The sequence below is a fragment of the Rousettus aegyptiacus genome, unplaced genomic scaffold (genome assembly GCF_014176215.1).
Source record: "Rousettus aegyptiacus isolate mRouAeg1 unplaced genomic scaffold, mRouAeg1.p scaffold_m13_p_18, whole genome shotgun sequence".
Classification (NCBI taxonomy): domain Eukaryota; kingdom Metazoa; phylum Chordata; class Mammalia; order Chiroptera; family Pteropodidae; genus Rousettus; species Rousettus aegyptiacus.
The window spans coordinates 14942022-14967784 of NW_023416293.1; the positions used below are offsets into that span (position 1 = coordinate 14942022).

At 68.5% G+C, this 25763-nt stretch overlaps 1 protein-coding gene across 4 annotated transcripts in view; it reads left to right on the plus strand.

Annotated features, from left to right (window-relative positions):
* PPP1R12B (protein phosphatase 1 regulatory subunit 12B) overlaps positions 1-25350 on the plus strand; it is a 70920-nt gene extending 45570 nt beyond the window's left edge. For 2 of the 4 annotated variants that reach the window (XM_036235530.1, XM_036235533.1), the window contains 7 exons: positions 6540-6556; positions 9215-9359; positions 10035-10139; positions 11992-12042; positions 13088-13138; positions 16438-16613; positions 20300-20402. In XM_036235530.1, coding sequence (XP_036091423.1) covers positions 6540-6556; positions 9215-9359; positions 10035-10139; positions 11992-12042; positions 13088-13138; positions 16438-16572 — 504 coding nt within the window. In that variant the 3' untranslated portion in view covers positions 16573-16613; positions 20300-20402. Of the gene's footprint in view, positions 1-6539; positions 6557-9214; positions 9360-10034; positions 10140-11991; positions 12043-13087; positions 13139-16437; positions 16614-20299 lie in introns of all 4 variants that reach the window. The other 2 variants (XM_036235531.1, XM_016130772.2) reach the window with 1 other exon arrangement.
* Positions 25351-25763: the final 413 nt, after the last annotated feature.

The following is a 25763-nucleotide window of genomic DNA, read 5'->3' on the forward strand; positions in this document are numbered from 1 at the left end:
GGCAGATGTGGGGCCCGCACCCCGGCTTCGTACGCGACGTCTCTGGGCGGCCGGCGGGGGACTGGTCAGGGCCGGTGACAGCACGGGCGGCCGTGCCGACCTCAGTCTCAACCTCAGCCGGGCCGGTCACCGCAGGCCCCCGGGACGTGGGTGCTGCTGTCCGGCTCCCGTGCGGAAACCGAGGCACCCTAGAGGGCCGCAGCCCACCCAGGCTCCCTCAGCCTGGGAGCCGCAGTCGGGCCTCTGGCTCCACACCTGTGTCCCCGGTCAGCACCGGCTTTAGGCTAAGGATGTGCCAGGTTCAGACGCGGTGGGGACCCAGGAAGCAGAACCGCAGGAAAGAGGAAGGCGGAGTCCGCAGACCCCGAGGGAGCTGAGCGCGTGCTCAGCCGCCCACGCCTGGCCCTCCGGTCACAGGCTCGGGTGGGACCGTGACCCACAGCGCCCGAGGCTTCATGGTGGCGCGAGCTCCGGTTTCCCCTGAAGGCACAGGTGCCAGGCAGGTCACTGCGTCTCAGAGGGAAGGTCAGAGGCCTCGCAGCCTCGTCCACACCCGTGACTGGTGACGCGTGGTGTCCTGCCAGCAGCTGCACTTGGAGAGGCGCAAGCTCTGGGCCCGCGTGCCCCCCGCAGCCAGCGCGGGGCCGCGCGGTCCTCCCCCAGCCCCGTGGGATGGGCTGCAGTCACGTGCCTCCAGGGAGGAAGAGGCCCCCTGAGGGAGCGCGGGGGGCGGGGGGGTGGGGAGTGGCCGACATTGTCTGCGACTCGAGGGAAGAAACGTGCTCGCTGGCCTCCAGTCCCTGGGACGCCGAGGCGGCCCTGCCCAGCTCCGCGCGGTGGCCTGGCAGGGCGCAGGCAGCTCCGCGCTGGGCAGACCTGCGGCCCTTCCCGGATTCGAAGCTCTGACCCTGCCCAGAGATTGCGCAACGTCCTTCCCGGCGAAAACAGCGCCCGCCAGCCGGACCTTGTTTACTTTCTCCAGCCTGCGTTGCACAAGCCACACTTTCCATTCTCCGAGCACAAAATGGGACTGGTGACAGGGCCTGACCCCCCACGGCCTGACCCCCCACCCACGGCCTGACGCACCCCCCCCACGGCCTGACGCACCCCCCCCATGGCCTGATGCCTCCCCCACAGCCTGATGCACCCCCCCATGGCCTAACCCCCCCCACGGCCTGACGTTCCCCCCTACGGCCTGACGCACCCCCCCCCACGGCCTGACCTCCCCCACGCCCTGATCCCCCCCTCCACTGAGGCAGCTGGGCCTTACTTGCCCTTGGGTCTCGCCCAGAAGAGTCTCACAGTGATTTCGGCATTCACGTGGGGTCACTCCAGGTCGTACTTGGTCTCCACGGGACAGATCTGCCCTCTACCCTCTGACCAGGTCCCTTCGGCTCTGACTGAGCCATACCAAGTGTGTTCATGAACCCGAAGGCTCCGCCTGCGTCCTCACTCCGAAGCGACTCCACGACGTGCCAGGTCACGACGAGCAGAAAAGTCGCCTGACGATGACGACTCTGAAGAGAAACGTTCGGCACCTCCGCCTCTGGGGTTCATCGCTGTGCACGTTACTGTGTCTCCAGCTCATAAGTTCTGTCAGCTTAGACGCTAGTCGGTCGGGACGAGGTAGCGTTTTTAGTCTTTAAAGCAAGAGCCAGGTAACCCCCGATCAGTGCCCCCGTCACCTGCTGACGTCACGAGGGACCTTCGGCGTGAGGCACGTCCGCGGATGAACAAGGGGAGCGTCCCGAGCAGCCCCGAGGCGGGCGGGCCGCGGCTGGGCGCCGGGCCCCTGACGGAGCGGGTGCGGGCGGTGGCCGGGCATCTGCGCTCCTGGGGCCGGCGCTGCCTCCGCGCTCAGGGAGTGGCGTCCCGCCCGTCTGGGCTCGCTGCGCCTTCGGGGCCAGCGTCGCCGCAGAAACCACGCGGCCCTCACACACGCCTCTCCCTCCGGCCGTCAGCGCAGGTCGGGGGAGCCGTTAGCCGGCCGGCTCTGCAGACTGGCCAGAGTGCAGCCGGTCAGCACCTGGGTGGCGAGGGGCACGGAGCGCCAGGCGTGCGCTGTGGGCGTCTGCGCGTCTCGCGCGGTGTCTGGGCGCACACCGCTCTGGGACTCGCTTTTGCTGCACTTCGTGTGAAACTTGCCATCGTGAAACGGGAGACGTGTGGGTGAATGATGCTGATTGAGGGTGCACTCCACTCACCGGTTTTCCTCTCCAAAATCACTAGGATGTTGGGGGTTTTTTTAAGTCCGCTCAAGGAAAGTCAGCAAACAGTAATTTCTTGGTCTCCCGTCTGGGCGACCCGGGAGAGGGCGATGTGCTGAGACTCGCTCGGCGAGCGCAGGAGGCAGACGGCCGTCAGCTGGGGGGGTGGCGTCACTTCCAGGCGAGTCTGAGGTGCCGCGGGGCCTTCGGGTAGCAGCGTCCGGAGGGTGGTCGGCCTGAAGCTCGGGGAGAAAGTGCGGGCTGCAAGCAGATGCCCGCGGTCAAGCCGGGGCCGGGGGCCGCAGCAGTCGCCAGGCGCTCGGCTTCGGCCAGGCCTTCTCGCCGCTGGGACCCACGCAGGGGACACGGGGCCCGAGGGCGGCCGGTCTGGAGGTGCCGCAGCCAGCTCCGTGTCCCAGTGGCCAGCTCCATCCCAGCCCCATTCCCGAAGCAGAGGCTGGGCCGGCCCAGGGTCGGTCGCGCCGAGTTGGCGTTGCTACGTGAGCAGCCTCGTGGCCAGGCATGGTTTCTCAGGGTTGGGAGGGGTGTCCGTACCACTCAGCATTGCTTCTTACTGCCTCTTCTCAGTCTCAGGGTGTGCGGGTGAACTGACAATTGGTCGGGAGGCCGGGGGGCAGCAGCCGGGCTCGGCCCCGACCGCCTTTCATCCCGTTCAGCCCCTTTGTGCCCCATCCTCCCGTCTCGTGCGTGGGGCGCAGGTCCTCAGCACAGCCCGACCCCGGCAGCCCCTTTGCTCCACAGTGTAGGGAGATGAGAAGGGGGAGACCCTGGCTTGCGTCTGGACTTGAACCTCTTCATTGTGAGATCTTTGTGCAGATTTCCAAAGTCCGTTTCAAATGGTCGATCACGTGGGAGAGAGAACCACCCAGACAGCAGGTCAGAAATGTGAGCAGGGGTCAGCTGGGAAACCAGAACGCCCAGAGAATCGAACCCCGGCTCGAGTGCCGCGGAGTGCTCAGCTGACCCCGCCCGCAGCCAGCAGCGCTGGCCCGGCCCGGGGACCGGCAGGGACCAAGGGAAAAGCACAGTAGTGTCGACAGCCGCATCTACAGGGCCCCTGCCAGGTGCGGGCGCCGTCCCCAGCACCTGCGCTGTCCTCGTGTGATGCTCCGACACTGTAGCCGCCGGTAGCATTTGCCCCCCTTCCACGTGTGTGGGCACGGGCAGACGTTAGGTGATTACCTAAAACCAGGTACCAGGTGAACGCTGGAACCGGTGACGTTTAGGTCCCACGATCGGTGCGTAAAGCAGAAGCCGTGTCTCGTCGCTGTGATCGGTGAACTGAATGGCTTCTCGTTTAAAACGTGGCGCGATGCGCTGGCCCCCGTGAGCGACGTCGCAGCGGCTCCTCCGCGCCACGTCCGGTCGGTAGGTGGGCGCGCGGAGGAAACCAGCGCGGGCCCTGGCCTCGGAAGTCCCAGCACGTGCCTGTCGGCGCCAGCCACGACGGCGCGCAGCCGCCCGCGGGTCTGAGCGGGCCTGGCCGTGGCACCCGCTCGCGAGCGCGGGGCCCGCTGGGGAGGCGGCGGCTGCCCGTGGCCGCCCCAGAGCCACGCAGGCTGCTTCCCGCCCAGCCGGGCACAGGGCACCGTCCTCTGCCCCTGCTGCCTGTCCTCGGCGGGCGAGGGCGTCAGAGGGCTTTTCCCAGCCCTGCGGGTCAGGCCCAGCTCCAGAGGAATGTAAGCGGAGCCGGCTCTGGTCCTGGCAGAGACGTGCGACTCCGTCTTGCTCCTCTCCCTTGGGCCCAGCCTTCCAGAGCCACAAGTTTATTTTAAACTTGGTCAGAGGAGTCTGGTTTTAATTATGTGCCTCCCTGAGCTCGCGGCAACTTTCAAGTTAAAAGGTTTGTGGGATCTTTCTAAGCCGTCTCTGGTGTCTTGAGAACCGTGCACGTTTCACAAATGAAAACCAGCCGGATTCCGTCCCCTTCCAGACTGCCGTCGGACGGCTGGTGCTCGCTGCTCTGTCCTGCCGTTATTAGAAACAGGTCCCAGCGAGGAGCTGGCCGTGGACGGAAGGGGCCCGCCTCTCGGATCCGGGCGTTTTGAGAGCTCCTGTTGGCCTACTTTCTGTGTTCATGCTGGTTTCGAGCAGCCTTCAGTCTCCTCTGCTCCAGTTCCAGTGACCATCTCTGTTGCCCCCAACCGTGGAGCCATTTCCTTCTCCAAACGGTTTGCGTCCAGTACAGACCGAGCGGCGTCTCACGACAGCCACCGTACGGCTGACCGGGATCTCGTGACGGCCACCGCGCGTCCTCCTCAGTGGCAGGTGGGACAGGCCTTTCAGGGGACACACACAGCCCCTCAGATTCCCGACGGGAGCCGCAGCATGCTGCGCATCGGTGGCCTGCAGCGTGGCCGGAGGCCCGGGCCTGCTCTGAGCCGTGCGACAGTGTGCGCTCAGACCCCAAACTGCAGAGTGGCTGGCCTGATCTTGAGAGCAGGATGGGCCGTCCTCAGAGTGCAGGTGGCCAGACTGCGCCCCCAGCGGGCCCCAGCCGCAGGGCTCCTCGCCTGCTGTCCACTCAGTCAACCTCCACGCCTCAAGGGTCCGCGATGTCCTGCTTGCCTCTTAGGACGCGACTTCCTGGCTCCCCCAAGTCCACTTGGGCATGCTCCCGTGTGTCCTGCTTCTGCTCCCCAGAGTCTTTCGGCCACGAAGGGCAGCGTCAGGATGACCGAGAACAACCTGCCGTTTGACAGCAGGAAGAGGCGGGGCTCTCGAGGTCAAGCCTCGGCCCGCTTTACCCAGGAACCCAGACTCTCCTCTCCCTGAGTCTAACCAGTGTGTTCTCAGCAAACATCAGATGATCCGGAAGCCAAGCCATAGTTCGTAGAGGGCTTCCTCCAGCGAGCATCTGGGAGATGAACCGGGCGCCCGGCCGCTCTGAAAGGCTGGGGCGGTGCCCCGAGCTGTGCACATGCGCCTTCCCGCTGCACGGCGCACCTTCTGGGCCGAGCCCACTCCGGGGGGACACCAGCCCAGAGCAGGCCCAGGCAGCCGCCCGGAGTCGCAGCATTCTCAGGGTGCTGGCTCTCGCCTCCGCTGCGTCTGGGCCCCTCTCACCAGCCCTGTCTGCTGCCCTCGGACTGGGCTGTGTTCCCAGCCCCCTGGGGGTCGCACTCAGCAGGCCCTGGGCCTTGGCCGCACAGTTTACTCTCAAGTCCTGGCTCTGGGTGCCACACCTGCAGTCCCCAGGGGCGGGGCTGGCACCCAGGGGGGCGGAGGCCAGTGCGCACACAACACCGCGTGGCTGGTCCGCGTAGCATTTTCAGATAGTAAGCAGTTCTTGAGAGGGGTTAAAATTTAGTTTCCTTTTTGAAAAAGGCTTCCAGTGGGAGACGGGCTCTTCCTTCGCATCTACAGAGCAGCGGCTGGTGGCCGGCCGTGCGGTCGGCCGTCCCTGGGTGTTGGGGGAGCTTCTGGGTTCCAGCTCTCACGTTTCTGACGCTCGGCTCCCAGGCCGTGAGGACATGAAACGTGGCCCCTGTGCTGCTGCTGACACCCCAGCCCTCGCGGGGGTCGTCACGCAGGGGGCAGGGCCGCCCAGCCCGGCCGTGCGCGCACGGGGCCTTCCGAAAGCTCGTGGGGGAGGACGCAGGCACGCTGGAGACCCGCGTGGTGCCCGCGGGGCCTCAGCGCTGCTGCTCGCAGGCCCGCGTGCCGCACCTGCCCTGTGGCGACCTGGGCGGCCGGGCCTCGCCGTTCTTCCTTCCCCCGTGTGTGGCTGTGGATTCTGGTGTCAGCAGCTCGAGAGAGGAGATAAGTGAACGTGTGCAAATCGCCTGCGTTTTTGTTTGCCTGAGCTCTTTAAAAACAGTGGCGAGGAGGGGAGGGTCGCCACGGCTAAAACTCAGCGCGGGGCGCAGGCGCCGTCTCCGTCGTCGACCGCGGGGACCGAGCGGCCCGGCCTGCAGGCGGCGCCCGGAAGCCGCCTTTGTGCCGAGGCCGCGGCCCGCGTCCTGGGGACTGGGCAGGGACTCTCCCCCTCACGGGAGGGCTGGGGCAGAGCCAGGAACTGTCCGGAGTGTCAGCGTTTGCGAGGTGCTGTGTTCATTCAGGGCCAGGGAACCCCAGGAAGTTCACACAGCAGACATGGAGACCGCAGGGTCAGTGGGTTCTGGCGCGCGGGGCGCGGGGCCCGGGCATCTCCCCACCTCCCAGGGTGGGCGGCCACGGGCGTGGGGCGAGCGGGAGCCGTGCCCTCCGCCACCTGTGAGCCGGAGGCGCGGCCGAGGGTGGAGCTAGTGAGCGCCCCGTTCTGCTAACGCTGGTTTTAATTTCTCTTCTGTTTTTGTCTCTCTCCTCCAGCACGAAAGACTCGCTAGGTAAGAAGCCGCGTCCCACGCTTGCGTGGCGCGGTGCGTGCATGTCGGGCTGAACCCAGGGTCCCGGCGCTGTCCCGGCGCGGCCGCGCTCTGCACGCCCGCGCTCTGCACGCCCTCCCCGCCCGCCCTCCCGGCTCCACAGCCCCAGGGTGCCCCAGACTTCCTCACCCCCACCGCAGAGCCCGCGCCCCGCCGCGTGCCCGCGCCGCAGTCACAGCTGCCGGAGGGCATCGGCGGGGAGCCGCGCGGCCGGGGCAGTGCGGCGGACGGGGCCGGCGGGGGCAGCGACATCCGCTGGCTCGGGGCCGCCTCCGGGGTGGGAGCAGGCGCCCGGGCTGAGGGGCATGCCGCCTGCGTGCCGTGCGGCGGCCGCGGACCCAGCTCCATCCTTCGACCCGGGTGCCGCTCAGTGCGACGTGCCGAGGGTGAGCGAGAGACCTGACCTGGATCGCCGAGAACGTCGGGAAGTGTCCGGGACTCGGGAGCGAGCAGCCCCCGTGGCGTCCAGCAGTGCAGGCCGGTCTCCCGAGGAGCAGGCAGAGCAGCAGAGGCCCCGGGCCACACGCCCGGACCCCTCCTCCACGGCCCCTGGGCCGGAGCAGTCGGGCCGAGACTGGGGGCGGCCGCGTGAGGCTCGCGACTGGCTCGGGAACCGAGCTGGGTCCGCTCTAGGGATGTGTCTCAAAACGCGTAAGTGCACACGCGCCTCCTCCATCACCCTCCCGCCAGGCACCAGCTGGGGGCAAATAACGCACACCTCACCCAGGAGGAAATTCATTTTGCAAGATTGGCGAGCGTGTATTTTCCTATAGTTAATTTCTCTTGAACTCCGCCATGTCACGATGGCCATTTATGAAGAGAGACTCCCCCCAGAGACTTCGAAATACGCTCTGAAACTGGCGGTCGGAGCAGCGAGGTGCGTGTCCCGGAGCAGACACGTGTGCGGAACGCAGCAGGCGACCCGGCCATCAGCAGGCGACCCCCGACCATCACGCGTCCACGGCGCCGTTCAAGCCCCGCGGGGCAGAGCCGTGTCGTGAGTGACCATGGGGACAGCGACTCTGTTTGGGAAAGTAGATCCTTCCCTCAGACCAGACCGAAAACAAAACAGGTTCCAGACAGATTACAGTGTTTAAGACACAAAGGTTTCACTGCAAAAGCGCGGAGGAGATCATTTATGACCTTTGCATAGGAAAGACTTTTCCAGTGTGATACCACGTAGGTAGAAATTGTGCAGTTTGATCATATAAAATTTAAGTCTTTGCTAGAAGAAGGCCGTGATCAGAGACAAAGTGGGAAGAAGCGTCCGCACCGGGCAGCGGCTTTGAAAGCCCCGTGCGGGACGCTCGGTCCCAGACGAAGGGCGAGAGGCTGTGAGCGCAGAGCCCAGGAGGGTGAGGAGCCGAAGGTGCGGAGCCTCCCAGTGGGGCAGAAGGGCGCAGGTCCCGGACCGGGACGGCCGGGCGGCGTGTCTGCACCTCAGCCCTCCAACGCGCCGGCCCCTGGACCGGGAGTCGGCCCCGACACGGTCCCGGGGCAGATGTGCCGGGACCGGCAGGCGGGTCCCACCGTGGCGTCGCTCACACCCGCTGAACATTCAGGACGAAGACCGTGGCCATCCACCATCGGCCGCGCGGCGGGAGCCGTGCCGTCTGGCCGGGGGGCGCGGGCCGCGTCCGCTCGCGTGGGGAGGAGCAGTGCGCGTCACCCGGCTCGCTCCCAGAAGCACGTTCACCGTGGCGGTTTACTCCCCGGCAAGGGTGTGAGCCGCGCCGTGGGTGGCGGCCGTCCCCGGGCAGGGTCACGGGACGTCCTGCCTGGACGCTTGGTGCTGTCGACGGGTTTCAGCAAATCTGTGCTGCTTCCGAAATCGGATGTTGACAAAGATTCGCGAAGCTAAGATAAAGAAGACGAATGAGAAGAAAAGGGTGCCGTAGGCGCAGCTTCTGCCGTAGCGCGATCGGGGGCTCGGCGTCCGCCTTGCTGCTCACCCGCCCCCGCTGCGGCCAGCGCCCCCGCTACACAGAGGCGCCGGGCGGGCGTCCCGCACCCCGGAGGGTGCAGAGCCCCGCAGGGCCGTCCGCGTGTGGCAGGATCGCGGCCACGGTGGGTGAGGAACGAGCCCGGTCCCAGGAAACGTGGACTGTGCCGCGGGTCACAAGCCACCCACTCAGGTCCTCGCCGCACCCCCAAGTGGTCGTGCTCCTCCCGGGAGGCACAGACTTGCTGCGGGGCACGGACGAGGGCGGCAGGCCCGCCCTTCGAGCACCACCTGGGCCCCTGCGCGGCCTCCCGCTCACCTGCACGCCGAGTCTGATGTGTCGGCGGTCCGTGGGGCCCTCGTCCGAGAGCTGGTGAGACCCGCTCTGGTTGGGAGAAGCAGCTCAGCCCTAAATTAACCTGAAAAGCTCTCAGATCTCAGCCAGCATTTAGACCCAAACCACCAGTTTTTCAAGTCGGCTCTATTCTTGCCAACAGTGGCCTCCACAACGGCGGCGTAGCCCTGAGCTCGGGGTGCCGGGAGGGAGGGGTGTCAGGGACGGGCTGTTTGCGTCCTTTCTGGCCTGAGCTTGGGCCTCCGGAGAGGCGCACGCTGCCCTCACGCACCCCGCCCGCCGTCCCTGGAGCCCACGCACCACCGTTCCCGTGTCCCCGCAGGCTGGAATCCGCAGCCGGTAACCCTACGACCAGCGACCCCTACGCGGACCGGGCGTCGGCGAGGGCCCGCCGGGAGGCCCGCGAGGCCCGCCTCGCCTCCCTGGCCAGCCGCGTGGAGGAGGACAGCAGCCGCGACTACAGAAAGGTAGGGGCCTGTCCGCCTTGCCGTAGGCCACACCCGCAGCCTCCCGGCCGTCCCCGCGGGCTGAGGAAACGGCGCTCGGGTGACCGACGGTGGCACCCTGCTGCTCCACCCTCGTGTGTGCGTCCCGTGCAGTGAGCACGTGCCAGGGTCACGCACTGACCGGCGCAGGGCGAGGGGGACCTGAGACCGAGGGGAGGAGGAGCGAGACCGCCTGTCCGAGCCCTGCGGGGCTGCCCTGCGGTGACTCCCACGAGGCCCTTCGGGTGCTGGGGACAGTGTGCGGCATGCAGGGTGCCCCTTCCGTTGCGCTGGAACGTCCCCAGTTCTGGGCCAGCCGACAGCCCGCCCTTTCGAGCGCTCGAGATGCAGCCACTCGCTGAGAGGGGGTCTGTCCGTGCTGGCTCCGCGGGGCTCGGCCACAGTCAGCGGCACGGCCTCTAGGAAGTGACCTCTCAGGGGGACCGCGTCTAAGTGATGCGAGTGCCCCGAGGCGCCGGAGCCCCCCCTCTCCGTCTCAGCCCCGGGCGCCCGGATGTGCCCTGTGCCGGATCCCCTGCTCCTCACAGCTGCCCAAGTGTGACGGCCAGGGGCAGGGCCCGTGGGCTCGTGGGGACACTGGGGGTGCCGGTGCTGGGGGCAGCCTCGAGGTGACCAGTCTCCCTCCCCGTCCCCCAGCTCTACGAGAGTGCCCTGACCGAAAACCAGAAGCTGAAGGCCCAGCTGCAGGAGGCCCAGCTGGAGCTGGCGGACGTGCAGTCCAGGCTGGAGAAGGTGGCTCAGGTGAGGGGCCCAGGCACGGGAAGGGGCCGCGAGTGGGGAGCAGCCCCCCTCAGAGACGGGCAGAGGGCCTCTGGGTTCTGACCCGGCCTCAGGCTAAGCCAGCGTTTAACTGGAGTGGCGGGCGGCTGGTTCCACGGCCGTCGGTGGCCTGACCTGACCACTGAGTCACCACAGTGCCACGCGGCTCCCGGCTGAGTGGGAAAGCGTGCCCCGCGTCACCTCCTATGGTGGACACGAGCCCCGTCGGGCCTGCTGCAGGGGTGTCACGAGTTAGGCCTGGGGCCCCTGAGAGAGGAAGACTGCCCGGTGGCACGTGCCGCCCCTGCCTCAGCCTGGGGCAGCGCCGGCCCCGCTGGGCCGCACCAGTGCAGTGGCACTTCGAGGGAGCCGGAGGCGGCAGCCTCGTCCCCAGGCACTCAGCCGGGCAGGTGAGCCAGCACAGGGCTCTCGGGCTGGTGCTGAGGCACCCGGGACTGAGTCTCGGAAGCTGACTGACGTGGACGTGGCCGCGAGAAGCCGGAGGCGGAGCGGGACTGCCCGGCGTGTGGGTTTGGGGCGGGGTGGTAAGCTCTCACCTGGGGTTGTCAACAGGAGAGCCAGGGCACCCCCACTTTTCGGGGATCAGCTTGGCCAGGCGGCAGACGCGTGGCCTGTCTTGGGAGAACACGGAGTGGGTCTCAGCCGTAGAGAAGTGCGCGCGCCGGGGGCCACCCGCCCCTGGGCAGGGGGGACCGGACCGGCCTCGAGCGAGCACCCCGACCCCAGCGGCGTCCCCGAGGCCGGCCGGCCATGCTGGGTCCCGGCAGGTGGCGGGGCAGGTGGGACGCCCGCCCACGGCACACGCCTGAGGCCACGGCGCGCACAGGGCTCGCGAGGCCGCCTGGCACAGTGGCCTTCTGGCCGGCCGCTCGCCACGGACGTCAGAACGGACGTTGCTCTGCCAAGTCCCAGTTACGGAAATCGGGCCGGGCCGGGGCTGCTGTGAGGCAGGCCTCCGCCGCCAACGAAGATGGGGCGCCGGGGGCCGGGCGCCGGGCGCCGCTGCCCGGGGCCGTCGCCGCACAGGGGCGCTTCGGGGAGGCAGCGCGGGCCAGCAGAGCGCACCGCGGCCTGGCGGGAGCTGGGGGTGGTGCGGTGCCTCTCCCTGCTGCCGCAGCGGGTGACGCCGGGGCCCTGAGGACGGGAGCCCAGGGCGGGGCCGCGGCCTGCGCTTCACCGCGTCCTGCTGCTCCTTCGGTTTTTGACAAAAGCAAGCCGTGCGCGCCTGGCCCCGGGCGGCTCCCACGCGGTCGCCTGAGCGCACCCAGCGTCCGTCGGCTGCGGGAGCCCGTCCAGCCCCTGAACGCCGAGGCCAGAGCGACGTCGGCTTTGTTAGCACCCTTGACCGGCCGTCGCTCCGCCCGCCAGCCCTGCGGCTGACCCTTCTCGGCCCTCTGCAGACTCTCACTGACCGGTGATGAGGCTCTGACGCGGAGCCCTGACCTCCGCTCAGCTGCGGCGGCGCCGCGGCCACGCAGGCGAGGGCGCCTGCCCCGCGCGGGGCTGTGTGGGCATCGCGAGGGGCCTGGGGGCCCCGGGCGCCTGCTGCCACGTGGCAGCCCCGGCTCCTGTCCCGTGGGCAGTGACGTCACTCACCGAGAGGACGCGGGGTGGCTGGGGACATGGGCCCTGCGGGCCCAGAGAGGGAGGGTGGGGCGTCTGTGCCGCCCCCTGAGGTGGCAGGGGCCCTGCGCCCACCCGTCCTGCCGTGGGAGCCTGGGACTCAGGCCGCAGTGCTGGGCTGCCGGGCTCTGCCCTGGCGCGTGCCGTCCGGACCGCGGGCCTGACCGCGTCCCCTCCCCTCGCTCCACAGAGACAAGAGAAGACGTCCGACAGGCCCTCGATGCTGGAGGTGGAGAAACGGGTACGAGCCCCACGGCGCCCCGCGGCCCGCGCCCCTGACCCGGAGCCCGGCTGGGCGGCGGCGGCCACGCCCGCCCCGCTCGCCGGCCCCTGGCGTCTGACCGCAGCCGCCTGCCTGCTAGGCCTTGGCTGCCCTTGGTCCTGTCCAGTCGTGAGGACAGGGTCCTCAGAAGGTGACATCGCTGTTCTGCCTGGAGGCAGACCTGTCTCCAGCACACAGATATGCACACGCACACACGTGAACATGTGCACACATGTAGACACACACGCACAGATGTGCACACGTATGCGGACACGTGCACACATGTATGTGTGTGTGTGCACACATGCAGCCACGTGTGCGCACTCTCATACGTGCGCACACGCGGGGTCAGGCCCTGCCCTTCCTCCCACCGTGAGCACAGGAGGCTTCCGCAGGACACGCTGCCATCGGTCTGGCCTTAGGGCTTGAGGCCGGAGGGGTCCGCGTCGACAGCTGGCCTCCCGGCTGCGTCAGCACGTTTGCTGGACGCGGACCTTCCTGGGCGGGGAGACTCGGACTTAACAACGAGCCCCAGCTTTGACTCGCCCCGGGGCCGGAGCACGTCCCCGTCTGCCGTTTGCTCTGGAAGCCGCCGTTCGGTGTCGCGGCCCCTCGGCCCACAGCAGACCTCCGGTCCCTCGGCAGCCAGGGCCCCCGCTGGGTTCATTGGCCTTCAGGGCGAGGCACGTGGGTGGGGCGGGTGCCGTGTGTTCACCTTCGTCCCTGGGAGCGGGGGCAGCAGGCCGCGCTGCCCGTCTGAGCGAGGGTCCTGGTCTCGGAGCCATCCGAGATCCCCAGGGCGGCTCGGGGCCTCGCCTCCCCCGTGCGCACGTCTCCGACCGTCTGGCGGGAGGTTCGGGGACCGTGGCTCTTGTCCGGGCAGCTGGGTCATGTGTCGCTCACACCTCCCGGGTGTGGCTTACCAGGGTCGCGACCCCGGTCACACGGCGGGGGGTGGGGTGGGGTGGTGTTTGAGTCCCTTCTAGACCCGCGGGGTATCGAGCATGTCGTCGTCTTCACACAGGAGAAGCGCGCCCTGGAGCGGAAGATGTCGGAGATGGAGGAGGAGATGAAGGTACACCCCCTCCCCGGTCCTGCCGGGCCGGAGCAGCCGAGCGCCCCCCAAGAAGAGCATGTGGGGTCCCCAGGGGCGTCTGAAGCAGGCTCGGGCAGCCTGGGTCCAGCCGTTAAGGTTTCCCAGCCCTGGCGCTCCCCAAGGGGCTGGCGGCTCCAGCTCTCCGGGCCGCGGAGGGGGGGCCCGTGAGCCCACGGCAGCCAGGTGCTCCGCATACCCCCACATCCCTCCCTGGCGGCAGGATGCAGTCTGAGCCCATCCGCATGGTCAGGGCCTGTTCCCCTGCAGGAGGCTCAGCCACGGGGACGCCCCTCCATCCCCTGCTGAGCTGCAGTGACCGCCGTTATCAGCCACGTAGGTGGACAGCTGCCATCCAGGCCGCCTTGAGGGCTGAGAACTGGCCGTGTCCCCAGAGGAGCTGGTGCCTGCTGTGGAGGGGACATGGCTGCTCAGGGCCGCTCGTTGGGGTCCGGGGGTGCCCAGCCCCGCACTGCATGACCCCCCAGCCCCTGCTCAGCTTTCTGCCTCCTCCCGGCTTCAGGGTGTGCAGCCGGTGACACTCAGGCGGCCCTGGGGTGCCCATGGGGAGACGTGTTGCAGGTTTACTAGGGAGCAAGGCCCGAGTCCGCACAAAGGGCTCACGGCAGAGCGAAAGAGAAAGCCCAGCCCCGCCGTCTGTCTGAGCTCCATGGTCACTCCCGTTCCCACCCAGCCTCAGAGCGTGACGCCTTCCACCTCTGAGCCTGGGTCAGGACAGTGAGGGGCAGAGGTGACAGGCAGTTCGCGCCAGGGTGGTCAGAGCGGCCTCACCGCGCTCTCCCACCCCGGCTTGTCCAGCCGCCCCGGGCACCTGTCTGGTGCACGTGCAGCCAGAGGCCCTGGCGCCGTCTGTGGGGCCCCTGACGGTCAGTGTCTGCTGCCAGGCGGCCGTTCACGGTGCTCACCAGGAGGTGGCCTGGTGCTGCCCAGAAGCAGGCAGGGGATACCAGAGCCGGTGCCTCTGTTGGAACCCAGCCAGCCTGGACCCACGGCCACGGCGCACCACGTCACAGACCCTGACAGGCCAGAGGGGCGGCCAGGCCGCCTCAGCCCATCCAGCTCTCGGGGGCAAGTGTGGGAGCCCCGTTGGGTCCCTGCCACCCAAGTCCGGGGGTCGCGGCAGGCCGACACGTTTCTCCGTGTCCCCGTCCTGCTAAGCTGCGGTTTCCCAAACCAGGCCCTGAGTTCTCTGTTCTCAGCCGAGCGTGTAATGCATGGGAATGTCCGCTGTCCTCGGTCCTAGCTCCCCATTCACTGTGAGTTACCAAAGAGCCGGCCGGTGACAGGCTATGCCCAGACCAGCGGCTGCGTGTGTGTGAAACCGATCGGCCCAGCGGCTGCGTCAGCCCCCAGGGCCACGCAGCGGCACTGGAGAAGCGGCACCGCCTGCGAGGCCTCTGGACTGACCCTTCGCTCCGGCCAGAGCCCGGCGCCCCGGGGGGCCGGGGGTGGGACACCCAAGCCCCCATCGGCATCAGGTCTGTGGCGTTTACGCCTGTGACTCGCCTGGAGGCAGAAGCTGCAGATGTGCACGTCCAGACTTCACGGAACTGGTGTGACGGTCCCGGTGGAGGCTGAGGAAGTGCTCGCCTCGTTTCCGGCCCCTCTTCCTCACTCGGTGGTGGCCACGGGCTGCAGTTCTGTGTCCGGGGAGCTGACCAACAGCATAGGCAACTGCCTTGTCCAGCCTGCAACCCGGTTGAGCTGAGGGCTAGCTGGACCCGTGCTGAGCACATATGCAGTTACACGACCCTGCTTGGACGGCTGGCCTCCAGCAGCCCCCGAGATGGGCGCTCAGAGCCGAATGCCCCCCGTGCCTGTTTTGACACAGCAAATCGAGGGCCGAGGCCCGGTGGGACGCGCAGGAGCCGTGAGGGGTGTGAGGGCCCCGCGGTGACGTTGCGCCTGTCCGTGTGTGTGCGGGGAGCCGCCTCGGTGCCGGCCGTGGCGGGGTGCGGGCCGCGTGAGCCGGGCCGGGCTGTGCCTGCGCCCGGCCCGATTACATCTGCGCCGCTGCCCACTCGGCCCCGGCCCCTCCCCGGGCCTCGCACGTGGCCGGCAGCCGCTTTGCTTTTGGGCGGTCTTGGGTTTGTCTTGCTAACTCGGACACGTCGCCAGCTGACGCTCCGAGCCCTGCGCGCCTGCTCCGTGCCTGCTCCCTCTGGAACATTCCGCCAGGCGGCTCCCTGTCTCACGCTCTCATGCTGATGGCCCTCAAACCCGCCTGCCTCGACGGCTTGTGCTTGGGGCGAACGGGGTCGCCTCCACGGCCGTGACCTCCGCGTGCCCTGGGAGGCGAGGCCCAGTGACGGCGGCTGCCTGAGGCTTTGGCGCAGCTGGCCCCGGTGTCGTCCCCGCCGGGGGCCCTGCTCTGCCCTCTCCGCGGCCAGCGGGGTGGCCTGCTCTCCGGCCCCCGATGGTGACCCGGCACCTGGAGCCCGAGCCTGCCCCACGCTGGGGACAGGTTTGAGCAGCCGCCCCGCCCGCTCGCCTCCGTCGCCGCCTTCTGGTTCCTCGCCCCGCACCCCCGGCAGCGGCAGCCTCATCGCACGGGCGGGGAAGACTGTCCTCTGCTCGCTGCAGCCACAGGACTGTCCGCTGCGTGTGTGACGCCCCCTCCCCGCGAGGAGTCGTGCTCGTCCTCGGCTTCAGGGCCAGCGCGGACGGTCACTCAGGAAGGACACGTGACAGCGGTGTCGCCGGGGCCCTGGGGAGCGAGGTGTCGGGGCACGTCTGTGGGCCGGCGGTCCCGTTCCGCGGGCAGCTCTGGCCCGTACGCCAGGCCAGGCCTTCGTCACGGGGTGGCGGGGTGTCCCTGCGAGGGCGTGGCCGCCAGCACCGGGGCATCCGCGGTGGACGGCCGGGCGCAGCTCTGTGAGCCCGCGACGCACATCAGTGGGCTGCAGGCCAGAGTCCTGGAGCGCTGGTGCACCGGCCCCGTGCAGGTCAGAGGTCAGAGGTCAGAGGGCCGTCCCCGAGTGTGCCAGCGCCACCGCTGAGCAGCACGTGCCGCGGGGACGGGCGGCCTCCACCCCGCGGTGCTGGAGGAGCCGGAGCCTGCGGCCCCAGCACCAGCTCGGCTCAGGGCCCCCTCCAGGAGCAGACCCCGCCCCGCTGCTCTCCGCGGCCGCCCCTCCCCCGTCCTCTCGCTTCCTTTCTCGCATGCGAACTGGGCACAGAGACGTCTCGCGGTTCTGTCCTGCTCCTCTCATCTCCTGGTCTGTCTCTCTCTGTCTGTCCCTCCACGTTTCCCTCTGCAGAACCTCCACCAGCTAAAACAGATCCAAACCCTGAAGCAGATGAACGAGCAGCTGCAGGCCGAGAACAGGGCCCTGGCCCGCGTCGTGGCCCGGCTCTCGAGGGCCGCCGAGGCCTCGGAGTCGCAGGAGCTGTAGCGCCCACGCCTCCGCCCACCTCGGCCCGGGCCGCCCTCCAGGCAGGTGCCGTCCGCGCGCTGGGTGCAGAGGCCGTGGGCTCGCCCGCCGTCGGCCCCCTACGCGGGGATCTGGGACGGCTGGTCACCAGGCGGAGCCGCCAGGGCTGAGACCAGGGTCCTGTGTGCGCGCGCGGCTCGGGTTGGCCACCGCCACGCCGAGGCCTTGCTTTCTTGGCCGGCAGTGCCCCCGCAAGCACGGCCTGGCCCCCGAGCGCTGGGGTTGGACCTGGGGCGACCGTGCCCTGGCCACCCCCCAAAGAGCCTGTGGTCCGGGTAGGAGGCGGGCATCGGGGCGTTTCGGGGCTTCCCCGTCGATCGGTTCCTCTGCGACACCAGGCTGGGAGCCGCGTCCTCTGGGGACTGGCCAGAGCCGGGTTCCCACGGCCAGGCTTGCCGGGCGGGGCCCAGCCCTCTGCCGCCTCGCTCCCTGCCCCGGCTCTCTCCTCCCTCCCCGGAGGCTCTGCTCATCGCTATCTCGGATCTCGGATCTCGGGCCTGGGGTGTGTCCCCCGCCCCCACCCAGCGTGGGGCTGGCAGGGCACACAGCCTCTCACGGGGCTGGAGCCGGCTTGGCAGAGGACGCGGAGGCAAGGCCTGTCTTCTGCTGGGAACCGAAAACGCGTCTGGGGAGCCGAGCCGCAGCCCCTCCCCGGGTGTGGATCTGAGGGCCAGGCCCGCAGTCTCGCCCTCCCAGCCAGGGTGTGACGGGTCACCCCGCTGGGCGGTCTCCCTCCCTGAGTGTTGTGACAGGTCACCCCCTGGGCCGTCTCCCTCCCTGAGTGTTGTGACAGGTCACCCCCTGGGCCGTCTCCCTCCCTGAGGTGCGCTGCAGCGTTCAGCAGCGACCTGCGTAGTCCTGGCCGGGGCCTGCTCGCCCTGCTGCCCGTCCGCCAGTTCCCCGGGTCAGAGGTCCCGGCTCTGCGCTTTGTGACGGCTGCAGCGTCCTGGACACAGGACCCAGCGTGCTGAGTCTCTGGGCTAGGACCGTCTGGAACCGTGGGCGGATCCAGACGTCCCTCCTTCGGCGCCTGGTAGCGCGGTGGCCGCTGTCATTCGCGCTGTCCCCTGCCGAGGGCGTCACGTGGCATCTCGCCTGCTCCTCAGGACAGTCATTTCGCATATGAAAACACGGCTCCGGGTCACCTGGACGGAGTGGCCGCACCAGGCGTGTGTCAGCTTCCAGGCCCACGGCCTGGCCGCTGCGGTGTTGATGAGCCTGTGGCGTCGGCCCGGACGGTGCAGCAGGGACTGGCGAGCACCGCACGGTCCCCGCCCCGCAGCGCGAAGCACAGCGTCCCTGGGGTAGGTCAGCTGCCCCGAGCCCCTGCCAGCCCAGAGCTGTCGCCCCGGCAGAGGCACCGTTGTGGGGCGCTGTCCGCTGTCACGGGCCTGCACCCGCGGTCCCCAGGGCGGCCCAGGAGCCGCACGGATGGCTGGAAGAACCAGGGTTTGCGGTGCGTGAAGCCTTCGTGGAGTCCAGTTTCGGTTCCCCGAGTAACGCGTGACTGGACCTGGCCGTGCGCTGCCGCCCGTCCGTGGCCGCGGCCCAGACCGTGGGGCCCGCGAACCGAAGTCACTCTCGGGGCCTTTACGGGGAGAGCTGTTCACCCGCACCAGGGGCAGAGAGGGGACAGCCCAGGCGGACAGGCAGCGGGCTGGGGCGGGGCTCGCGTTCTCACAGCTCCCCGGAGAACACGCCGCATCCTGCCGGGCGGCTCGCCAGGACCCCTCGAGCCCCCGTCCCCCCGCAGGCCCTGTGTCCTCGCCCCCTTTGACACTTCCCTCGTGGAAGGCTGTAGGACGCGTGCCCCCAGCTTCACTGGTCCGCGGTGCCTCGACGTCAGGCCGTGGTAGACTGGACACTTAGAAACTTAAGAAGCTGATGCGACACTGGCCCCGTGTGCGCCTGCCTGGCCACGCCCCCTCACGCCGCTCTGCTCATCCTCCACCCCCCACCCCCCCACCCCGCCCCCGGGAGTCGGGCGTGGGGCCGCCTCCCGGTTTCTGCACCCACTTCTGGACTTGCTGACAGTCCCTTGAGATGTCGCTTGTAGTATGTTCAGCTAGGGAATTGTTTTGGCCCCTTTTTTTTGAAATAAGTCACCGAGGCCCGACGAGGTGTTCGTTCGTTTAGAAAAGGGGCAGAGAGCCCGGGTCTGGTTTGAGGAACCCCCCCCCCCGGGAAGCGCCGTGCGACCCAGCCTCTGGGACCGCGTCACAGCTGCACAGACAGCAGAAGGGGGCCGCTCGGCCGTCTGCGCGGGCGCCGTGGAAGTTCCGTGGTCAGGCCCGGGGACGGAGGCAGCGGCTCTGACTGGGCTGGACATGGGAGAGGCAGGGCCAAAGGACAGGTGTCATTCTGGTGTCTTCTGGATTCACATCCTCTCAGTAAAGTGTGGGTCACCTGCCCGGTTGCTGTCGTCCACAGAGCCTGGAGCCTGCACAGCCCGCGGGCCTCACAGAGCCCCGCCTCCAGGGGACGTGGGCTCGGACTGCCCTTTAGAAACCTGGCAAGGTACCTGGTCACCCAAGAATCAGCACCGTGACAGGCTGGGGTTCGGCTCCTGCACGTGCCGAGGTTTGCCCCCCACCCCGCCGCCTCTGCACTGCAGGCGGAACCCGGGGTCGCGCCTGGAGAAGTCATGGTTCCTTTTCCCTCGTTTGTGGACTCGTGAGGCTGCGGCGTGAGCACCTGCTACCCACACCTGTCCCACGTTCCCTGCCCATGGTGGATGCTGGGCTCCACGGCGGGCGCACGCGCACCCGCAGCCGACGTGGGTCCCGCGTGCGGCCCAGGGGCCCATTCCGCCCTGTCGGTGTGCCCGCCAGCCCCCTCCGTGGTGGGCAGCGCGGCCCAGTGACCGCCACTCAGGCCTCCTGACACTCGAGCCCTGGGACGGTCGCCAGTCACGTGTCCTGTGGATGGACCGACTGACCGGACACAGCACGGACTCTGGAGCCCTCTCGGGCCCCTGCCAGCGGCCCCCCGGGAACGGCGCCCCTGCCAGACCCACTGGCGTCCCGTCCCTGGCATGGGCTGGCCGTCGGGCTAGGGCCCGGGCTGCTGGGTCAGACAGGACCACACAGCATTCCAGGATGGCAGGGACCTCTGTCTCCCCGCCAGAGCCCATGTCCGGGAGTGACAGCACCCCCAAAACCGCTGGCTGACAGCGGGCGAGGCCTGGTGCCCACAGCACCTGTCGGCGGGAGCTCTGGGGACAGTTACATCCCTGCCAAGTGCTCACTGCACCTCGGCACTGCGGCGACAAGACCCAGAAGGGCCCTGGGCCGGAGGGCGGAAGTGGCCGCGCGACGCCATCTCGGAGGGAGGGGGGCGAGTCCCCCCAGCTCGCACTCCCCCCTGGGGCCCGGGGACCGTGTCTCCCCTTCCCCGTCCCCTTCACCGGCTCCAGGACCCCTGTCCAGAACCCCCCTGCGGCACTGTCCCCAGCTCGTCTAGACTGTGGTGACCCCCGTGCTGCCGGCTCCGTGGGACCGGGGGGGAGCCCGCACAGCAGACGTGAGGTCAGAGGGCACAGGGCTGTGGGCCCCAAAACGGATCACCGGCCCAGCGAGTGGAGGGCTACGTCCCTGGGGAAGGGTGGTGACGGCCCCACCCCTGGCCCCTGGCCCCTGGCCCGGCCCGGCCCCGGCCCCTCACACGCCTTCCGTGTGCCGCCCTGCAGGTTTTAACGGAGCTGAAATCAGACAACCAGAGGCTGAAGGATGAGAACGGCGCCCTCATCAGAGTCATCAGCAAGCTGTCCAAGTAGCCTGGGCCTGCTGCCCCGCCCCTCTGCCGGCCGAAGGGGGGAGTTGGGGGGAAGACGCGGTCCCTGACGCCCCTGCAGCCGCCCCCTGTGCACCGCGCCCGCTCCTGCAGCAGCGTGAACCGGAGCCCGACGCTGACCGTGCCCCGCGCCAGGGCCTCGGAGCTGCGCCAGGCTTAGCCGAGGGCCCCTCGTCCTGCTCGGCTGCCCGTCCACACTGGGTGGGTCCAAACACGTCAGCCCCGACCCAGACACAGCCTTTCCACCGACCGATGCCGGTGAGTCTTGCGGCAGCCACCGCAGGCCTGTGTGGGCTGCCGCAGACCGCGGGTGCGGGACCGGCCCCACGGTGCGGGAGTGCTCACCTCTCAGGAACGAATGCCTCTGTCCCCCTCGCACTGTCACCCATGTTTTCTGTCAGCCAGCGGGACACCCCGGCTCACTGCGCTCCCTTCCCCCTGCCTCGGTGGAGTCCCCTCCCTTTTGGCCCCTTCCCCTAGCCTCAGCTGCCCTTGGCCATATCAGAAAGGGGGTCTCTGCTGGGGTGCTCTGGACCCACGAGTGTTGTCTGGGTGGCAGCCCCCGGCCCCCTGGGAGGCCAGGCCATGGCAGACATGCCAGCCCGTCCCCAGCTCCCACGGGGGAAGCCTGGGCTCCCAGCACCCTGCCAGCCTGTGCCCCCGCCCCGGCTCTCGCCCTCCCTGTCCCCTTGCTCTGGTCCTAAGGAGACATGACGTCACAAGGAGGCGTGGGGAGGGGGCGGATTGATGGGAGAGGGGCCCAAGTGGAGGCAGCAGGGCAGGGCGTGTGGGGTCGGCAGAGCCTCTGCCAGAGGGGGCAGAAAGGCCAACCACGGCTGAGACGGCGAGCTGGACTGCCTGGCACGCGGGGCAGGGGAGGCCAGTGGGTTTTCTTGGACGCAGCAGGAGGAACCTTCCCCGTGGAGGCTTCTGGCGGAGCCACCAGTCGGTGGCGGTCACGGAACGCGAGGGCAAAGCCCAGACCTCGTTGGGTCTGGCCGTCCACTGTCGTGTCCCAGGGACCCACGGTCAGGTGCCGCTGTGGCTGACCTCTGTCGCTCAGAAGCAGGGCCTCCCCGGCGTGCGTGGAGGCCCCCGGCCGTCCCGTGCCTCTGCGTATGGACAGCCCTTCCGGCACCTCCAGCCGACGAGTCCCTGTTCCTGTTCGCCATTCGCACGTGGCTTTTTGTACCTGTCACAACTTGGCCTTCTTCCTCCAGACAAAAACTGCCTTTGGAAACACCAGGCCCAGCCCTGGAGAGGTCGCCCCGGTCATGCTCGCCAGTGACCAGCGTTGATACTTGAAGCGTCGGCTCCTTATGGGAGTTCTGTCCCGTGGCCGGTTTACTCCGAGTGTGTGGGTCACTTAAACCCTTGTGTCAGGGTGGCCGGCGACACTCAGTGCTCAGCGTGGTCCACCCCTTAGCGCACAGCCTCTGTCCCCGTTGTTCCCACGGTCCTCTGAGACATCACGTGCTCCTAAACCAGACGCCGTGAGCCAGGCTCCCAGTTCCCGAACGGGAAACGTGTCTCTGGCAAACCCGTTTTTGGAGGAGATGAAACTGTCTTCCGTTCCCTGCCGGTTTCCAGAAGGAGCTGCTGCTGGCCGGGCGCATGTTCTCCTGGGCGGCGTGGCCCAGTTCTCAGGGAATGCCCACGAGGCCCTTCGCTCTGGGGGTGGCGCCCACCGACCTGGCGCGTCCCGGAGGCGGGGCCGCGGGGCCGGCCGCCCCGCTTTCTCAGGAACAGAAAAGCGAGCGTGGGGAGACGCCACGGCCCCCCGTGGGACGGCCACGCTCTCCCTCCAGCCCGCGTGTGCCTCCCTCGGCCTGGGGCGGCCCCGCGCCCCGCCCTTCGCCGCTCCTCCCTGGGGCAGATGCCCTTTCTTGCCAGAAAGACGAGCTCGTGGTGACAAAGCCCCTCTTAGTCTCAGGATCACCGGTTCCGTGGCCGAGAACACGTGACGCGTGGCCCCCCTCCAGGGCCTCGGGTCCCGAACGCGTCAGGCCTCGCGTTCAGTCCTCCGCGTCCTCAGCACCGTGCCGACCGCCCTGTGCACAGGTGCCCGTGTGTCCCCAGTGGCCGCGGCCCTCACCTGCCGGGCGCACACGGAGCAGGGCAGGCCAGCGGCGCGAGGCTCCGCTCTGCCACCTCGGTCTGCCGGGGCGCGGGCACCGGGCACGGTTCCGGCACAGCCCCGGGCTCTTCTGGTTCACCGGAGCCCACGCCTTGGGGAGGGAGCTGGCCATCGCGGCTCCGCCTCCATCCGCTCCCGATGCTCTGGGAGTGGTGACCTCACCCCAGGCCCCTCTACTGCCACCAGCTCCCACCCGGTGTGGCTAGAGACTGTCAAGGGCAGCTGGCGCCGGGCTGTGCTCCAGGCCTGTGGCCCCCTGCGATGGCCCTGGGGGTCCCCCAACATGTGTGAACCCCCAGGGCCTCTGTTGTGCCCAACGCCCAGTCCCGGCTGCGGGCCCCCGTTCTGTGGGGTGCAGCCTCTCTCGCCCCAGCACTGCATCCCCTCAGGCGGGGTGGGAGCGAGGTGGCGGACAGCTCGGCTGGCCGTGCAGCCACCGCGGGGCTGCTTGCTCTTCAGAAGGGCAGCGGGAGGACTCGGCAGCAGGGGGGGCCGGGCTCCTCCCTGTGGGCAACACGGCACCCCAGCTGCGCCTCCGTCCTGCCCGCCAAGGCCACGGTTCGTGCCAGCGCGGCCGGGACGTGAGGCACACAGCCGTCAGCCGCGGGTGGCGCTGCCCAGGCGCAGGCCAGTCTCAGCCACAGAACGTGGCCCTCGCCCTGACATCCGGACCAGTTTCGACCTCTCGGGGTGAGTCCCGTGACCAGTCAGCAGGCAGCTCCAAGGGCAGGGCAGGAAGCGGGAAGGAGGCCCCAGGATCCACACCAGCCCCGGCAGCGCCCGCCCTGGGGTCGGCCATCTCCGTCCCTCATATAGGTTGGACTAGGGACCCTCGAGAGCCCTTCCAGGCTGAAAAGTCCCGTGACTTGTTTATCCCCAGGAAGATCGGGCCATTTCTTTAACTCGGAACCTGCCCTAACTTCGGAAGTCTGGTTCCCCCGTGGATTTGCACTGCCTACCACGAGCGGGGCGCTGACCCCTGCGGGGACACGACCGTGGTGCGGAGGGCACTGGCGGCCTTGCTCCCGGCAGGGCAAGGACACAGGCCTGCCGCGGAGGGGTCAGAGCGCGTGGGGACGGCAGGCTCGGGCCGGGCTGGCCTGCGGGAAGCTGAGCTGCGGCGCCCGGGCCGTGCGTGTTTGCCCGGCCCCGCCGCTCCTGCCCGTGGCCCTCGCTCCGCGGCAGCATGAGGGTGCTTCCCAGCGGGGCCGCAGCCGCGTCTGCGGAGCACCTCCTCGGGCCGGGGCGATGGGAACCAGGGCTCCGGTGCCGTTCGCGGTGGCCTTTCCCTGGCGGGTCTGCGGAGGATGCAGCCAGCAGGCCTCACGTTCACGTGCCAAGGCCAGGCGGCCGCGCACAGGGCCGTACTCGCCTGGAAGGCCCGTGAGAGTGGGGTGGCCGGGCGGGGACCCCGGACGGGTTGGGGCCCGAGGCCGGCACTGGGAGGGAGGGCCACAGAAGCGGAGCCTGCCCCGTCTCCGGGGCCTCGCCCTCCAGCCAGGGAGATTGTCATCAGCCCCTAATGAGTATCGACCCTGCTCCCGGCAGCAGAGTCTGTTAAGGGCAGCTGCCTGTCGCGGCGTTCTGATTAGATTCAGAGATAGATCAACTTCTTCGCAGCCCAGGAACTGTTACTGTCGCAGCTACTAGTGAACGACGTGGTCTCTGGGGTGGGAAAGCCAAACCGCCAGCTGGAGCGCGGGAAAACGCACCCACGCGCCCTCACGCCTGGGGGGAGCCCGGCCCCCAGGAGAACGAGCAGTGCGTGCACACGGGCCAGCGGCGTGTGCCCAGTGAGCGGTTCCCTACAAACCGCGTTGTCCCTGTCTGCGTCCCCCGCCACCCCCAGGACCTGTCTCCGCGCCGGGCTCCGTCCTGCCGCCGTGTGGGCGGTGAGTCCGCCGGGCCCCCTCCCGCCGCTCTGACGTGGCCCCATGAGGTGATGGCAGGGTGCCCTGTGGCGCACCACCTGGCCCGTCTCATCCCGCGTCCTTTGTTCTTTGCTGCCCCTCCGAGCTGACAGTGCTTTAGAGAAGGTTCCCACGAACCCACCCAGAGTGGCACCCCGCCCGGTCCCCTGGCCACAGGTGCGTCTCTGCTGTACTCGGGTTTTGTCCAGAGTGTGACCTGTCAGCAAACAGCTCACTCACAAGAGGCAGCTGACTGTGGGGAGCCCCGAGGGTCCCCCCAAACTAGAATGGGGACAAGGGCAGATTCCATACCAGGGGCTTTCACGTTCTCCCGCACCCGTCACCTGGGCAAGCAGCTTGTCCCCTGGGGAGGACATGTGGACTCGACCAAGCCACAGAGGGTCCTGGGAGCACGTGGCCCCCCAGCCAGCACCCCTGAACCCTTGAGAAGGTGGGTCGCCACCTCCAAAGGAGGGAGTTTGTCACCCTAGCGTCCTGTATTGGGCGAGTGGCTCCAGACTCAGGCTGGGCTTCCTGGTTTCTCCGCCCTGAGATGGGCCGGATGGGCGGGGGAGCCTGTAAGGACCACCCTGGGGTCTCTGTCCTCTCCCACCGAGGGGGTGTCTGTCGCTCCACCCACTCCGCCCCCACTCCCACGGCAGTCAGAGCACCAGCGAGTGTGTAAACTTGGGGCACCATCCGCTTCTTGAGCTGAATGTACTTTTATGCAATTTTGAGTGGCCTTCAACCTGAGGTGAATGAACTTGCTTTACTGGTTGTTATTACAAAGTATTAAGTATTGTGTTTGAAGGTTTGGAAATAATAGTATTCACAAATACAAGATGCCTGTAAACACAACAGTATTTATAAATGAGTAAATAAAACTGTGGTCTAACTTTGTGACGGTGTCTCCCCGTGTAGGAGGCGGGGCTTGCGGGCTGTCCTCCGCCATCACCAGTGCCACTGAGGGCCCTGCCCTCTCCTCTGCCGCAGGGCCGAGTGCTCACCACCACTGACAGCAGGGGCCCTGGAGTCAAGCCAAGGAAGAGCCTCGCCTGGAGGGGCCAGGGGCCGGCGACTCCACGTCGGCTGTTCCCGGGGAGAGCGGGGCTCCGTGGCGAGCGTCCCGGCCCGTGTTGCGGGCGCTGCTGCCCTCTGTGTGTGGGGAGCCGTGTGGGGTCCCCTGGGGTGGTTTTTCCGCATCCTAGAGGTCTGTGGCACCCCTCAGCTATCCGTCATAACCGTGATGGTCACCGTTTGCTCCAGGCCACAGCAGTGGCCAACATGGATTATTGGAGCTTAAATCCAGACTC